Source organism: Salvelinus namaycush, unplaced genomic scaffold, assembly GCF_016432855.1.
Source record: "Salvelinus namaycush isolate Seneca unplaced genomic scaffold, SaNama_1.0 Scaffold632, whole genome shotgun sequence".
NCBI lineage: Eukaryota > Metazoa > Chordata > Actinopteri > Salmoniformes > Salmonidae > Salvelinus > Salvelinus namaycush.
The window spans coordinates 14,683-31,831 of record NW_024061345.1 but is presented as its reverse complement, the minus strand read 5'-3'; the positions used below and the strand labels follow the sequence as shown (position 1 = coordinate 31,831).

The window sequence follows — 17,149 nt, the reverse complement described above, 5'->3', positions numbered from 1 at the left end:
TAAAAATGAGCATACAATGTTTGTATGTGTGTCAACCCCATTACATGTTAATGTCATTGTCACCAATCAACTGCATTACATATAAAAATGACTGCAAATACCACCACCAATTTCTATATGGCTAGCTTTTCGAAACGGGAGATTTAGCATATTTATTTTCTCAACCTGAAAGGAAAACTTCTAAATATTATGCAGCATGCAAATCAGATTTTATTAACCATATTGTGGGCCTGTTAGAACACATAAATCATTACAGACTTGACAAATATCCACTTTGTTAAATCATCTTTTTTGAATGGGTGCCAATGACAGCATCCTTGTTCCATCCCCCATGGTCTGCCTTCCATTGATCTCTTCAGCACATGTAAAGAATACATCTTGTTCTATCCCCCATGGTCTGCCTTCCATTGATCTCTTCAGCACATGTAAAGAATACATCTTGTTCCATCCCCCATGGTCTGCCTTCCATTGATCTCTTCAGCACATGTAAAGAATACATCTTGTTCCATCCCCCATGGTCTGCCTTCCATTGATCTCTTCAGCACATGTAAAGAATACATCTTGAAACAACCTGCTAGCCCCAACACTGGACTCAATGTACCTCTTTAGCCATGTTAAGATCAGTGAAGCTACTATGATAGGTACAGCTACTGTAACATAGGAAAAACTAATGCAGGTCTGCTAAGTATACAGGTACAGCTAAGATACACTAGGCGCAGCAAATTTAGATACAGCTAAAATACAATTTGTCTAGCAGCAAATCTGGAAACATAGCACAGCTAGCATAGGTACAGTTAATATGCAGGAAATCTAGGTGCCACTCACAGCTAAGGCAAATCTGGGTAAGTTCTAGCAAGGTCCAGCTATGCCACTGAGACACGTAATACAAAGAAGTTTTAAAAGGTTATAAAAAAGAACAACTTAAATCACTGGAAAGGAAACAAAACATAATCGATTTTTAAGAGGAAAGCTGGTTATGTTGTCAGCAACCTCATTGAGATAACAGTAAATCTAGCTAGTCAGATGCAGAGGAACACTTATGGTCACACAGGGCATTGATCCGAAGTCAGTGAAGGAACTAGCCTGCTGCAAGCTAACAGTTTAACTAGGAGGCCTAGCAAGCTGCAAGCTAACCATCACCAAGCACGACCCCTCCAAACACCTCTAATTGTATTCGTTACATACACAGTTTACAGCAGGCACAAAAGGTGCAGTGAAATGCTTGCATACTAGCCTCAACATTGCAGTAAAATATCAATAACAATCAAAAGTCACAAAAAATAACAAGTAATTCGAGTAAAGTAGCATGCATAGTAATAAAACAGATATGTACACAATAGGATATACAGTATAAATTATGAATATGCTAAGTATGACTGTGTTACAAATATGAAGTGGATAGTGTCTTGGTCGCACAGTTGAATAAATTGTCACGCCCTGGCCTTAGTTATCTTTGTTTTCTTTATTATTTTAGTTAGGTCAGGGTGTGACATGGGGGAAGTATGTGTTTTGTATTGTCTAGGGGTTTTTGTATGTTTATGGGGCAGTGTTTAGTCTAGGTGTATGCATGTCTATGGTTGCCTAGATTGGTTCTCAATTAGAGACAGCTGTCTATCGTTGTCTCTGATTGGGAGCCATATTTAGGCAACCATAGTCATTAGGTAGTTTGTGGGTGATTGTCTATGTCTATGTTGCCTGTGTCTGCACTTGTCATTATTATAGCTTCACGTTCGTCGGTTTGTTGTTTTGTTTAGTTTGTAAGTGTTCTTCGTCTTCGTTGATTAAATATGTGTTAATTTCACGCTGCGCCTTGGTCCTCCTCTCTTTCACGTAACGACGAACGTGACAGAATCACCCACCAAAACCGGACCAAGCAGCGTGATACAAGGCAGCAGCAGCGATCGCAGGACTATTGGAATTGGGAGGAAATATTAGACGGCGGAGGACCCTGGGCACAACCAGGGGAATATCGCCGCCCCAAGGCAGAGCTGGAGGCAGCGAAAGCAGAGAGGCGCCGGTATGAGGAGCTAGCACGGCAGAGCGGCTGGCAGCCCCAAAAATTTATTGGGGGGGGGGCTCTCGGGGAGTGTAGCTGGGTCAAGTAGGAGACTTGAGCCAGTTCCCCGTGCTTACTGTAAGGAGCCGAAGATGGAACCAGAGCCAGTCGAGGTGGAATTGGAGGTGAGCAAGGGGAGTGAAGCTGAGACTGTGGATGAATTAATGGGGAAATTGGAGGAGAGAGAAATGAGGGATTTGCTGGTGTGGAGCATAAAGCACCGCATCCGCTTGAAGGAGCGTGTGCGGGATTTGATGTCACCTGAGTCAGCTCTCCATACTCGTCCTGAGGTGCGTGCTAGCAGTCTGGTGAAGACTGTGCCAGCACCACGCACCAGGCCTCCTGTGCGCCTCCCTAGCCCTGCACGTCCTGTGCCAGCTCAGTGCACCAGCTCTCCTGTGGCAGCCCCACGCACCAGCTCTCCTGTGGCAGCCCCTCGCACTCGACCAGTGGTGAGTGTTCCCAGCCCAGTACCACCAGTGCCTACACCACGCACCAAGCCTCCTGTACGTCTCCAGAGCCCTGTATGCACTGTTCCTTCTCCCCGCACTCGCCCTGAGGTGCGTGCCCTCAGCCTGGTACCATCAGTGCCGGTACCACGCACCAGGCATATAGTGCGCCTTGAGAGTCCAGTGTGCCCTGTTCCTGCTCCCCGCACTCGCCTAGTGGTGCGTGTCTCCAGTCCGGTACCACCAGTTCCGGCACCACGCACCAGGCCTACTGTGCACCTCAGCAGGTCAGAGTCGGTCGTCTCCCCAGCGCCGCCTGCACTGCTCGTCTGCCCAACGCCGCCTGCGCTGCCCGTCTGCCCAGCGCTGCCTGCGCTGCCCGTCTGCCCAGCGCCGCCTGAGCTGCCCGTCTGCCCAGCGCCGTCTGAGCTGCCCGTCTGCCCAGCGCCGTCTGAGCTGCCCGCCTGCCCAGCGCCATCTGAGCTGCCTGCCTGCCCAGCGCCATCTGAGCTGCCTGCCTGCCCAGCGCCATCTGAGCCGCCCGCCTGCCCAGCGCCATCTGAGCCGCCCGTCTGTCCCGAGCCGTCAGAGCCGCCCGTCTGTCCCGAGCCATTAGAGCCGTCCGTCAGTCAGGAGCCATTAGAGCCGTCTGTCAGTCAGGAGCCGCCAGAGCCGCCCGCCAGTCAGGAGCCGCCAGAGCCGCCCGCCAGTCAGGAGCCCGCCAGAGCCGCCCGCCAGTCAGGAGCCCGCCAGAGCCGCCCGCCAGTCAGGAGCTGCTAGAGCCGCTCGCCAGTCAGGAGCTGCTAGAGCCGCCCGCCAGTCAGGAGCTGCCAGAGCCTCCCGCCAGTCAGGAGCTGCCAGAACCGCCCGCCAGTCAGGAGCTGCCAGAGCCGCCCGCCAGTCAGGAGCTGCCGGAGCCGCCCGCCAGTCAGGAGCTGCCGGAGCCGCCCGCCTGTCAGGAGCTGCCGGAGCCGCCCGCCAGTCATGACCGGCCAGAGTCGTCAGTCAGCCATGACCTGCCAGAGTCGTCAGTCAGCCATGACCTGCCAGAGTCGTCAGTCAGCCATGACCTGCCAGAGTCGTCAGTCAGCCATGACCGGCCAGAGCCGTCAGTCAGCCATGACCTGCCAGAGCCATCAGTCAGCCATGACCCGCCAGAGCCGTCAGTCAGCCATGACCCGCCAGAGCCGTCAGTCAGCCATGACCCGCCAGAGCCGTCAGTCAGCCATGACCTGCCAGAGCCATCAGCCAGTCATGAGCTGCTTTCCAGTCATGAGCTGCCTTCCAGTCATGAGCTGCCTTCCAGTCATGAGCTGCCTTCCAGTCATGAGCTGCCCTCCAGTCATGAGCTGCCCTCCAGTCATGAGCTGCCCTCCAGTCATGAGCTGCCCTACAGTCCGGAGCTGCCATTCAGTCCGGAGCTGCCCCTCAGCCCCCTCAGTCCCCTCAGTCCGGAGCTGCCCCTCAGTCCGGAGCTGCCCCTCAGTCCGGAGCTGCCCCTCAGTCCGGAGCTGCCCCTCAGTCCGGAGCTGCCCCCCCGTCCAGTGGCGCCCTCTAGGATGGTCTTCAGTCCGGGACTCGCTGTAAGGGTCCTCGCTCCAGAGGCGCCACCAAAGCGGGTATTGACTATGGTGGAGTCGGGGCCACGTCCCGCACCCGAGCCGCCGCCGTAAGAAGGCCCACCCGGACCCTCCCCTTCTATGTCAGGTTTTGCGGCCGGAGTCCGCACCTTTGGGGGGGGGTACTGTCACGCCCTGGCCTTAGTTATCTTTGTTTTCTTTAATATTTTAGTTAGGTCAGGGTGTGACATGGGGGAAGTATGTGTTTTGTATTGTCTAGGGTTTTTTGTATGTTTATGGGTCAGTGTTTAGTCTAGGTGTATGTATGTCTATGGTTGCCTAGATTGGTTCTCAATCAAAGACAGCTGTCTATCGTTGTCTCTGATTGGGAGCCATATTTAGGCAACCATAGTCATTAGGTAGTTTGTGGGTGATTGTCTATGTCTATGTTGCCTGTGTCTGCACTTGTCATTATTATAGCTTCACGTTCGTCGGTTTGTTGTTTTGTTTAGTTTGTAAGTGTTCTTCGTCTTCGTTGATTAAATATGTGTTCATTTCACGCTGCGCCTTGGTCCTCCTCTCTTTCACGTAACAACGAACGTGACATAAATAGACTATAATACAACAGAGCATGGCCACAGAGGGCATTGATCCGAAGTCAGTGAAGCAGCTAGCCTGCTGCGAGCTAACAGTTTAACTAGGAGGCCTGCAAGCTAACCATCAACAAGCACTGACCCTCCCCTGCAGGCTAACAATACAGTATGACCAGCAGCTAGCCTTCTGCAGGCTAACAATACAGTATGACCAGCAGCTAGCCTTGATGCATGCTAACAATACAGTATGACCAGCAGCTAGCCTTCTGCAGGCTAACAATACAGTATGACCAGCAGCTAGCCTTCTGAAGGCTAACAATACAGTATGACCAGCAGCTAGCCTTGATGCAGGCTAACAATACAGTATGACCAGCAGCTAGCCTTCTGCAGGCTAACAATACAGTATGACCAGCAGCTAGCCTTCTGCAGGCTAACAATACAGTATAACTAGCAGCTAGCTTTCTGCAGGCTAACAATACAGTATGACCAGCATCTAGCCTTGATGCACGCTAACAAAACAGTATAACTAGCAGCTAGCCTTCTGCAGGCTAACAATGCAGTATGACCAGCAGCTAGCCTTCTGCAGGCAAACAATATAACCAGAAGATAGCTTTCCTGGTAACAATACAGTATGAGCAGCAGCTAGCCGTCTTCAGGCTAACAATATAACCAGAAGCTAGCTGGCTTCAGGCTAGTAATATAATCGGGTACTGAAGCGCTTCCCATTAGGAGCCTTAGGTTTTGGCCAAATTCTCCATCCCACACCCACACAATTCCAGTCATAGATTTAAAAGCATTGGATTGGCTTAAAAATTGTCTGGAGGGAGTCCATGACGGGAAGTGTGCAATTCCACACTTCGGAATAGTCTGGTGCAGGCTGACAATATAACCAGGTAGGCCTACTGACCCTTCTCACCAGGGTCTGTGAGGCTGGGACTCAATACCAACACACAAATAATTAGAAAAAGTAACAGCGAGAGGGGTGAGAGGGGGGGAACTAGAATAGTAGAGGAAGAGAGAGAAGGGAGCGAGGGGGGAGAAGATAGAGAGAGGAGGGAAGTGAGAGAGAGGAAGAGAAAATAAGAGAAAGAAAAGAGGGAGAGAAGAGAGTTCTCATGACTCATCACAAGTTCTCACGCTGATGACATTTAACATAATAATGATATTACAGAAACCATGATAAACAATGAAACAGATTCAGTGCACCATTGCATTAGTTATCGCTGGCGTACCGGACACCACCTCGTGGGACCTCCCGCACAAGGCAGGAGGTTCCACAAGCTCTGGGGACCATTGCACCTGTCATCGATGTCATTTTGACAGTAACCCTCCAAGAAGTAATTCATCAACTGTTTAATTTCCATATGTACTAGGAAGCTAAGTGTTTGTTTCTTGGGCTTCAGGAATGTGACTGAAAAAGTGCCTCAGGCCTTGAAAAGAAAGCATTTAACTCACTGCAAGTATAAGGTGATATCGGTGATCAAATGTTGTGGTCAAGGCTACGACGGTGCCAGTGCAATGAGTGGAGCTTACTCAGGTGTTCAAAAGCTCATTTCAGACCGACAGCCTAATGCTTCTTAGTAGGTCTTTATGAGTTTTAGCTTAGAAAAGAATCTCTCCGCAGTAGTAACAGTTACATGGATAGGAAAAACAGCTTGATTGCCATAGCAACATCAGGTAAACTGCAGGGGGAGTGGTGCTTCAAATACAGCAGTTCTGCAACAGCTTTAATTGAGCCTCTCATTATCCTTAATTGCCGGCCTCAACACGTTATGAAAAGAGATTCACTGTATAGGAAGCTCTGGGGACAGGTAATCTGGATACTGGACAGTCAATAAATTGCCAGATGCAAACAAATTATCATCTTTAGCAGACAACAGTTCTTGAGGGCTTGAACAAAAAAAGCAGTTTTCGATTTCATTCATACTAGTGAACCTGCATGACCTATCCCTTATCTGTGGTATATCTTGGCATGCATCATTCAAGACTAAGTTTAAATTGTGTGCAGCACAATGGAAATACAGAATAATGAAAAATGTCTCAGGAAAGACTGTCTAGGTTGGCAATACTCAGTATGGAAAACAGTCCACAACCTGGACGTACAGGCCATGATAAAAACATTTGCAGACAAATAAGGAGGACTTCAGGAGATCAGGGGAGTGTTTCAAGTTGGATTTAATTTGATTTAATTTAATTTACCTTGAATATTGCAGCCCATTTGTGTAGACTATTAGCCAGACAAAACCCGCTGAGTTCAACAATAAATAGTGGCTGAATTTATCCTCAAATCGACTTATTTTTCCCTCATTGTTAGGCTATTTTATGTGTAATTTGTATAATTTTTTTTTTTAGAAATAGCAGCTAAATATGGTATATAGCTATAGACAGTACACTGCATAAGGAAACAATCCCTAGTAAGCTAGTGTTTTGAGGGTGATTGACTGTATTATTTGGCATTAATAGACTGGTTTTACGCACAACTACTTTCTATCCAAGCTGGGAGGCCGGCTCATGTCCTGCAGGTTCAAGTAGCCTATACAGGACAGTTATATTGGTAGCTGATTAGTATGCTGTGGCATCGAACATTTATCTTACAATCTGAAATGTTAGAATTTCCAACTTTAATTACTGAACAAGTAATTACATTATTTCCACCAGCCAGCAGTCTAAAAATTGCAGCATTGCGATACCATGCGACACCATGCATAGCTTTGTGAAATGTTAGGTTTAACATGAGATAACGGGGGGGCAACTCCGATCTTGCAGGGGGTCCAGAGAAACTGTGTTATGCCAGTGCTAGTTATGAACAGTAGTCTAGTACGCCCTGTCAGTCTGAATGCTTGTAGGATCTGTGGAGTGGTCGTACATGGTAGAAGTAGTGGCTATGTCCATAAATCTGTAGCTACTAAAAATTCAAGTGGGGCCTGCCCAGAATCAGTGGTTTCCCATAGGCTGCAGCACTCAAACTCTCTGCATCATGTAACACCATCACTAAAGGAGTCCAATTGCATTTGGGATGCTTCCTCTTGTGTTGTGGCTGTGGCAGACAGAGGCAGGGAGACGGACTCAAAGCCTCAGCCATTTCCAGTGAGAGAGAAAGACAGAGTCAAAGCTATACAGCCATTTTTCCAGGAAGGGAGAGAGAGGGACTCAGAACTACAGCCATTCTCAAGGAGGGAGGAAGACGCTCCACGTGAGCTCAGAATCCTTGTTGATAATCCCTCCCACAGCCTAAACCACTGGAACGTCTGCTGCCAGGGACAGACTGGGACCAGAAATCCAAACATACCAGCCAATTTTTACCTTGAGGCCCCCATTATTAGCCAAATAATGATAATTCTGTGCATAAAAACCCAATTTAGACTGGTCCACTTGGCTATAGATGGATCAACACATCTGGCATTTGCCTGACTGTCCTTTGGCCAGTTTGTTTCTGACTACTGCAGATCTGGAGCCAGGGCAGAGCCACAGAGCCAGTCAACTGAGAGTATTGGTATTTGAACAGCAATCTAGGCCCAGAGTTAGTAGGACCGCATCACAACAATTAACATAACACAACTCCCTCTCCTGCTTTCCTTTTTAATGCCACTTTATTTGCAGCTTTTATATATAGACGCTTATAGAATGTGGCACAGTGTGCCAGGACCAGGGTCTGCCTTTCTCTGCCTCTCCCAGGAAAAACCATCCGCAGCCAACAATGGCAGCAGTAGTAGTAGAAAGAGGCTACAGTACACTACCATACAAAACTCATATACATATTTTAAGCAAGGCTGACCTGGTTAGAGAATGCCCTTGGGAGCCCAAATTAGCATCTCAATACAGTAGTGGCAGCTGTAACACTAACACTAACAACAGCAGTGTTAGTAGCAATAGCTGTAGCTGTAAGTAGCTGTAGCTGTATTCATGCATGTACAGTATAGTAGTAGCTGCAGAAATAAAAATAGATTAGGCTATAGCAATTGCAAAATACATTTTAATTACCAATAGAAATAGATGTAGCAATAGCAATATAACTAGAAACAGAATTAGCAATAGCAATAGAATAAACAATAGCAAAATAACTAGCAATAGCAAAATAACTAGCAATGACAAAATAACAAGTAATAACAATAGCAGCAGCATTAGCTGTAGCCATATCTGAACTGGGTAAAATACAAGCATCTAATACTTTACAATGCTTGAGGTGTGTTTGCTTTAGCTTGCCTGGTAATGAAACCAATTACCAAGGAAAAGTGCAAAGTACACCCCCTGCTAAAAGATCAAGTCTTTGAAAATATGTACTGTATGTATTTATATTTAATATAATGTGTCTATAATAAAGGGGTATGTTGTATCCTACATACCTTACTTAAGATATAGGTGTGAGTATGCTGTATCCATTAGCCTATACTGTATATTTCATTTAGTGTGAGTTTGCTGTATCCAATATACTGTGTACATGATTTACTGCTGTATCTGTGCATGCTGTGTGTGTGTGTGTGCTGTGTGTGTGTGTGTGTGTGTGTGTGTGTGTGTGTGTGTGTGTGTGTGTGTGTGTGTGTGTGTGTGTGTGTGTGTGTGTGTGTGTGTGTGTGTGTGTGTGTGTGTGTGTGTGTGTGTGTGCTGTGCTGTGCTGTGAGTGTAGCCGTGCACTATAGCTCCTACCACATGTAGGTCAAGAGCTTGTTCACTTTAAACAAGAGACAGGCTATTCCCCTGGTCCCGCCATAGCTCTGATTTAAAAACCTTTCTTCATTCCACTTAAAACAGTTCATTGTTTGCTTCACTAAATCAATAATAACCACTCATACTGACCCATAAATCATTTTTCTTTGGCCATATGTTTGTCTGATTAAGCTTGCGGTTTTGTCTGTAAACCTGAGCTGCAGAAAAAAGCATTATTCCAGTAAGTGAAATCAGATTAATTAAATCACGTTTTTTGAGGTGTAACAAAACAAATCTAATATTCACTTTAATCAAAATGAGCATTTTTAAGCGAAATAATAATATAATTTCAGCAGGTTTCATGAGATTCCAGCCTTAGTCTAAGGTATACCGGTTGATTCAGCAGATCCCAAGGGGAAATGTAATAGCAGAGCAATAAGACAAATCATATTTTGACATTATTATCAAACTCTTAAAAGTTGGTCAAAGTTCCACTAAAAGCATTGACGGACCTAGTTCACTAAATGGAAAGGGTAATGTGGAGAATAGACCTAGTTCACTGAATGGAAAGGGTAATGTGGAGAATAGACCTAGTTCACTAAATGGAAAGGGTAATGTGGAGAATAGACCTAGTTCACTAAATGGAAAGGGTAATGTGGAGAATAGACCTAGTTCACTAAATGGAAAGGGTAATGTGGAGAATAGACCTAGTTCACTAAATGGAAAGGGTAATGTGGAGAATAGACCTAGTTCACTAAATGGAAAGGGTAATGTGGAGAATAGACCTAGTTCACTGAATGGAAAGGGTAATGTGGAGAATAGACCTAGTTCACTAAATGGAAAGGGTAATGTGGAGAATAGACCTAGTTCACTAAATGGAAAGGGTAATGTGGAGAATAGACCTAGTTCACTAAATGGAAAGGGTAATGTGGAGAATAGACCTAGTTCACTAAATGGAAAGGGTAATGTGGAGAATAGACCTAGTTCACTAAATGGAAAGGGTAATGTGGAGAATAGACCTAGTTCACTAAATGGAAAGGCTAATGTGGAGAATAGACCTAGTTCACTGAATGGAAAGGGTAATGTGGAGAATAGACCTAGTTCACTGAATGGAAAGGGTAATGTGGAGAATAGACCTAGTTCACTGAATGGAAAGGGTAATGTGGAGAATAGACCTAGTTCACTGAATGGAAAGGGTAATGTGGAGAATAGACCTAGTTCACTAAATGGAAAGGGTAATGTGGAGAATAGACCTAGTTCACTAAATGGAAAGGGTAATGTGGAGAATAGACCTAGTTCACTGAATGGAAAGGGTAATGTGGAGAATAGACCTAGTTCACTGAATGGAAAGGGTAATGTGGAGAATAGACCTAGTTCACTAAATGGAAAGGGTAATGTGGAGAATAGACCTAGTTCACTAAATGGAAAGGGTAATGTGGAGAATAGACCTAGTTCACTGAATGGAAAGGGTAATGTGGAGAATAGACCTAGTTCACTAAATGGAAAGGGTAATGTGGAGAATAGACCTAGTTCACTAAATGGAAAGGGTAATGTGGAGAATAGACCTAGTTCACTGAATGGAAAGGGTAATGTGGAGAATAGACCTAGTTCACTAAATGGAAAGGGTAATGTGGAGAATAGACCTAGTTCACTAAATGGAAAGGGTAATGTGGAGAATAGACCTAGTTCACTGAATGGAAAGGGTAATGTGGAGAATAGACCTAGTTCACTAAATGGAAAGGGTAATGTGGAGAATAGACCTAGTTCACTGAATGGAAAGGGTAATGTGGAGAATAGACCTAGTTCACTAAATGGAAAGGGTAATGTGGAGAATAGACCTAGTTCACTAAATGGAAAGGGTAATGTGGAGAATAGACCTAGTTCACTGAATGGAAAGGGTAATGTGGAGAATAGACCTAGTTCACTAAATGGAAAGGGTAATGTGGAGAATAGACCTAGTTCACTGAATGGAAAGGGTAATGTGGAGAATAGACCTAGTTCACTAAATGGAAAGGCTAATGTGGAGAATAGACCTAGTTCACTAAATGGAAAGGGTAATGTGGAGAATAGACCTAGTTCACTAAATGGAAAGGCTAATGTGGAGAATAGACCTAGTTCACTAAATGGAAAGGATAACGTGGCTCCAGGCATGGTAAACACACACCACTTGAATTTGAGGTTTAGTTTTTAGTTCATATTTCTAAGCTGTCAGAAACAGTGCGTTTTTTTGCTTTCATTGTCTGAATATCCCTGATGGTCGATGGTAATGGATGGAATCCATGTTGTTCGAGTCTGAGCTAATCTGATTGCATTGTTCCCTGGAACATGGGTGTTGTACCGTTTTAGATCCATTAAATGTTCATGAGGAAGAGACATACTCACAAAAAATCAGACAACTCTCTAATTGAAAAAGACCCTTGCATTCTAAAATAAAAATCCATCAGTTTAAGTCAGCTATAAAGTGCTGCACCACGAGGATTATGTTATACATACCTCTAACCCTGACACTAACCTTGCCCACCTTCAAAGAAAACAGTCGTCCCTTCATATTAGCATCAAGCACAAAATCAATGACCAATTCCAGAAGATGCCAGGAGCAAATCAAACAGTCAAAGTCAACCTAAAAGTCCCTGAAATCCCAACACCAGTGGAACAGACGCTGGGGGTTTCCAGGAGCTCAGAGCATACATATTCCACTACAGGCCTCTATCTGATCCTCAAGGATTCTCTACCAAAGACATGTTCAACTGACACGAATCATTCCACATCTCAACTCAGATAAATGTCTGTGTTCAAATCTCATGGATAAAAGTCAGATAGTACACAAACATATCTATTTTATAGTGCATACTTTACATGTTACTGTACTGTTAACTGTATGACTGATATCCACAGTGGATGATGTAATGACTTTGTTATGACATACATACCATAATTTGAACCTTATGACCTGAACTGAGTAAAACTCTGAGTAATATAGTGTAACCCTTTCTGCACTACACTGGTACAATGCCAAAGATGAGTAAAGAGATAAGATAAAGTGTAGCAGCCTGGTCCCAGATCTGTTTGTGCTGTCTTGCCAGATCCAATGGTCAAACTTGGCATGACAACTACCATAGCAGTTGGTTATACAGTGCGAACCAGATCAGGTTGTAATGTGTAGTAAAGTGTAGTAAAGTGTAGTAAAGTGAAGTAAAGTGTAGTGTAGTAAAGTGAGGTAAAATGTAGTAAAGAGAAGGTGTAGCTACCTCCAGCCAGGATCTGCTGCTGCAGCTCGTCCATCTGCTTCCTGTAGGCCCTCAGCGCAGCCTCCTTAAATGTAGGACGGATGCGCTTTTTGGGCGGAGCCTCTGCAGGCATCTCCTCCTTCTCCGGAATGTTTTTGTTCTCATCCTCTAGGTTTTCCGTCCTCTCCGACGCAGACGCTTCGGAGGTCTCCTCCATCTCATCCCCCTCTTCCATGTCCTCCATTAACTCCTCTTCCTCCTCCTCTTCTTCCTCCTCGTCAGGCTCCTCCACCTCAACATACTCCACCATGGCCTCATACGCTGCTGTGTCCTCTGCCGTGTCCCCCGTCATGGCATCATCAATGTAATCCTCACTGTACTCCTCGTCGTACTGCTCGTCCAGACTACAGTCATACTCCAGAACGACTGCAGCCTCCTGGGTGGCCTCAACTTCCTCAGAGTCCTCGTAATCCTGGGTGGTAGCCTCATAGTCTTCAGAGACATAATCCTGAGAGGCATCAGGATCATAATCCAGTATGGGCTCCTCAAACTCCTCTGTCTCTTCTGTGTCGTTGGCGTTGGACCGGTTCTCCAGGTTGGCCAGGACCTGCTCCATCACCCCGACATAGGCGGTCTCGTTGTCCTCCAGCTGGTCACCAGCGGCAGCCTCATCTTCATCTTCAGCCTTGTAGACGAAGGAATCTGTGTAGACGTCTGAGTCGATGGTGGTGCTGGAGTCGTTGGCCGTGGAGGTGGACAGTGTGCGGAAGCGGCCCATGAAGGAGCCTGAGTCTGGGGGTGGCTCCGGGGGAGCGGCACTAGGTGGAGGGCCTGACTTCCACACCACCTCCAGGGCTGATTTTGCCTTCTTCAGGGTGGAGCCGAACCCAAAGCTGAAGGACGGAGCTTTGTCGGTGAGGTCGATGCTGAGGCGGCTGCTCCAGGACTTGGGCACCTCCTCTACAACTTTCTCGGACCGGATCTCGCTCTGGCTACGGTACATGGTGGATGACTTGGTCTGGCTCGGTTGGAAGCTGTGTTTGACATCAAGCTCAGGGAATGTTTGGGTGGATAGTTCAGGGGCTTCTTTAGCTGCCATTTTAGGAAGCGTGTTAGATGCCCCTTTAGGAACCATTTTAGGTGTCTCTTTTGGACGAGTTTTAGAAGTGTCTCTGGGAGGTGTTTTCACAGCCTCTTTTGGACTTGTTTTAGGAGTGTTGTTGGGAAGTATTTTCACAGCCTCTTTTGGACTTGTTTTGGGAGTGTTTTTCGGACTTGTTTTGGGAGTTTCTTTTGGGCTTGTTATGGGAGTGTCTTTCAGAGGAGTTTTAGGAGCCTCTGTATGAATAACTTTAACAATTTCTTTCGGAGGTGTTTTAACTTTCTCTTTAGGAATCATTTTGGCTGTTTCTCTTAGTTTAATAGTTTTAGCAGCCTCTTCAGCAATTGATTTAGCAACCTCTTTTGCCGGTTTAGAAGTCACTTTATAAATAGTGTTAGAAACCTCTTTAGGAATAGTTTTAGCAACCTCGTTAGGAATAGGTTTAGCAACCTCTTTAGGAATAGTTTTAGCAACCTCTTTAGGGACAGTTTTAGCAACCTCTTTAGGAACAGTTTTAGCTAACTCTTTAGGAGGTGTTTTAGCAACCTCTTTAGGAATAGTCTTAGCAACCTCTTTAGGAACAGTTTTAGCTAACTCTTTAGTAGGTGTTTTAGCAACCTCTTTAGGAATAGTCTTAGCAACCTCTTTAGGAACAGTTTTAGCTAACTCTTTAGGAGGTGTTTTAGCTTTAGAAGCTGCTTTAGAAGTTTCTTTAGGGAGCGTTTTAGCAGTCTCTTTAGCTTTAGGCTTATGGACAGGCGGGGTTACAACAGGTTCTTTCGCTACGATAGGGGCTGTATAAAGAGTAGTGGGGGGAGCACTACCCAGCCGGGCACTCTCCAGTCGGGTGATCTCCAGCGGGGCGGTGTCCAATAGGGTGCTTTCCACCATATCCAACATGAAAGTCTCCTCCCCTTCAAATGCCAGGTCCACCTCCTGACACTTGGTGATGTTCTCAGGGAAGCCAGGAATGGCAGCTGGGTCAAAGGGGCTGCTGACCTCAGACACCAGGTTCTGTTCTGTGGAAGCGTCCAGCCCGGAGTCTGCTCCCTGCTCCAGGTGAGGCCAGTCCTTCCATGGGGAGAGGTCTCCCTGCAGAGACAGCTGTGAGCCGCTGTAATGGCTCCTATCCCCAGACATGCAGACCAGCCCATTGCTCACCCCACTGTCGATGGTCTCGGTCGTCTCGGCCTCGTTGGGCTCAGCGTACGGAGGGTTCTCCTGGCTGAGGGTCTGGCTGGCGTACCACGATGACGCCATGTCCTCCTGCTTCCTCTGCCACAGCTCCTGGTCTGAGGAGGATAGTAGAGAGCTGCCATTGGGCCGGCTGAAGTACTGGCTTTCTGAGAAGTCTTCAGAGTAGGACTGGCAGAGCTTGGAGCAGTCAGACTCGGAGCGGCTGAGCTTGGGGGTGGAGTAGTCGCTCTGAGAGAGCCAGCCGGGGGTGAGGTCACCATAGTAGGGCTTGGAGGTTTTGTCAGACTCATCATAGGAGTCATCAGCATAGTGAACTGAGGCAGAGTAGCCAGCCTCATCCGCAGACCGGCTACCGTGCTCATGGTGACCGTGCCTCTTTTTATCTGCTTTATGTTTGTGAACAGGCTTAGACACCACCATTGCATATTTGTTCCTGTTTAGTTCATCTAGCTCCTTGTCACTGTCCATAGAGTCCCAGTCATCACTCTCAGCTTTGTCCTTGGCTGAGACCTTAATGTCCATGCTCTCGTAGGTTTGAGAAGAGGACATAGCTCCTTTATCTTTCTTTTCCTTCACGTCATGAGTCGTTAAGCTATCAGTGGATACAGATATACCAGTCCCCTTCAGTTTGTAGCATTTTTTCAAAACTAAATCTCTATCTGAGGGGGTTGAGAATATTACAATAATAGGCCTAGGTTTTGCATTGGAACATTCTCTTTGCTGCCCTAACCGATGGGCTAGCTCTATTTTAAGTGTTTTATGTGCTTCAGCAAATCCCATTTTGTCCTTTAGAATAAGATAGATGAGACTCTCAGTTTTCTCCAGCTTCTCCTCAGGGACGTTTATGAACCTCAGGCTGGCCTTGTTGGCCTGGTGGCTGACCTGCTTGATGTAGTCGTGGATGTCTCGCGTCTCTCTCCGGGACTGGACGAAGCCAGTACGCAGTTGTTCGATCTCGGTCTGCACCACCTCCACGCTGGAGGAGATCTCGTCGATGGAGTTCTTCAGGGCGTTGACGTGTCCCCTGAGCTCTGAAAGCTCTGTTTCGATCTGGCTGATGCCCTGCAGCTCCTTAAAGATCATCTCCATCACATCCTGGGTTTGGTTGATGCAGCCTGTAGAGCTGGAGCCGGCTTCTAAGGCAGAGGTCGACTTCTGCTGTCGCCCAGCCCGGTCCAGGGACTTGCTCCGGATACCCAGGGTCTTCCTCCAGTTGCTCACCTCGGAATCCGAAGACACGCACTCCTGACTCTTTTTCCATTTCCTCAGCTTGCGTAGCGCGCCAAGTCGGAGAGTGTGCAGACTTGAGCGCTCCACCCTCTCACCCTCTGAGCTGCCATCGGAGGGCGCCAGACTAATGAGGCTCTTCCTGTTCCGTCTCACTGGCATGGTGTGAGATTTCTGCTCATCGAATCTACGCACAGGTTTGGCCTCGCTCAGGGAGTCAGAGTATTCGCTATTAATGGAGAGGATCTCCTGGAAGATACTCTCATTATTGTTCAGCAGAAGAGCGTTTTTCGGGAGTCCGTTCGCTATCGCTACACGGTAACTGAAAGTCGGTGAGAGAGATGAGCAGTCGTTTTTTCCGTCGTCTAATTCAAGAGAGATGTTACGCGCCGAAGAGCATTTGCTGATTTTTTTCACTGTGGTTTTCAGAGTGGTGGAGAGTGTCGTCGTCAGGTTACCTTGGTCACGCAAATCAGTGGTGGTCAATTTGGGCTCTTTATTGTCGCTACTCTCTTTCTTCTTTGTGGGATTCGCCAATTTCTTTGTAAACATTCCTTTGCAAATCTTCACAATGTAAGATGATAGGGTCTGGAGCAGGGCAGAAACCATGGAAGGCAATGCTTTGAGAGACGTCTATTAAAGATGCAGTGGAGCAGCTCTGCTCGGACTGAGGAGCCAGCGGTGGAGGAGCCAGCCGTAGTGTTGGTGGTGGTGGTGTTGGTGGAGGAGGGGGGAGGAGGGACGGTGGAGGGAGCGTCAACCCCCAGGCAGACACACTGCTTAGATGAGCTTGTGTCAAAACTCCAACTCTGTATATCCGAGTCGTGGACGGGAATCACTGTGAAATCCACTGGCTCTCCACAGGACCAGACGCATTGCTCTGCAAAAAGAGAGAAACAATGGGAACTGTTAGTAAAGGCATAGAAGAAAGATACTGTAGCACATAGATATTATAACAGAGATACTCTAGCATAGATAATATAACAGAGATACTCTAGCATAGATACTATAACATATTGGAACTATAGAACAGATGTACTATCGCACAGACATAATTTAGCACAGTGATACTCTAGCACACAGACACTCCAGCAC

General features: G+C 46.6%; 1 protein-coding gene across 1 annotated transcript in view; it reads right to left on the bottom strand.

The window, feature by feature from the left end:
- LOC120042197 (protein unc-13 homolog C-like) overlaps nt 1–16,666 on the bottom strand; it is a gene marked incomplete at its 3' end in the record, with an annotated part of 129,591 nt that extends 112,925 nt beyond the window's left edge. The window contains 4 exon segments of the mRNA XM_038987074.1: nt 12,550–13,550; nt 13,828–13,878; nt 14,452–14,488; nt 14,491–16,666. Of these exon segments, the coding sequence (XP_038843002.1) occupies nt 12,550–13,550; nt 13,828–13,878; nt 14,452–14,488; nt 14,491–16,663 (3,262 nt within the window).
- Between the last annotated feature and the right edge of the window lie 483 nt (nt 16,667–17,149).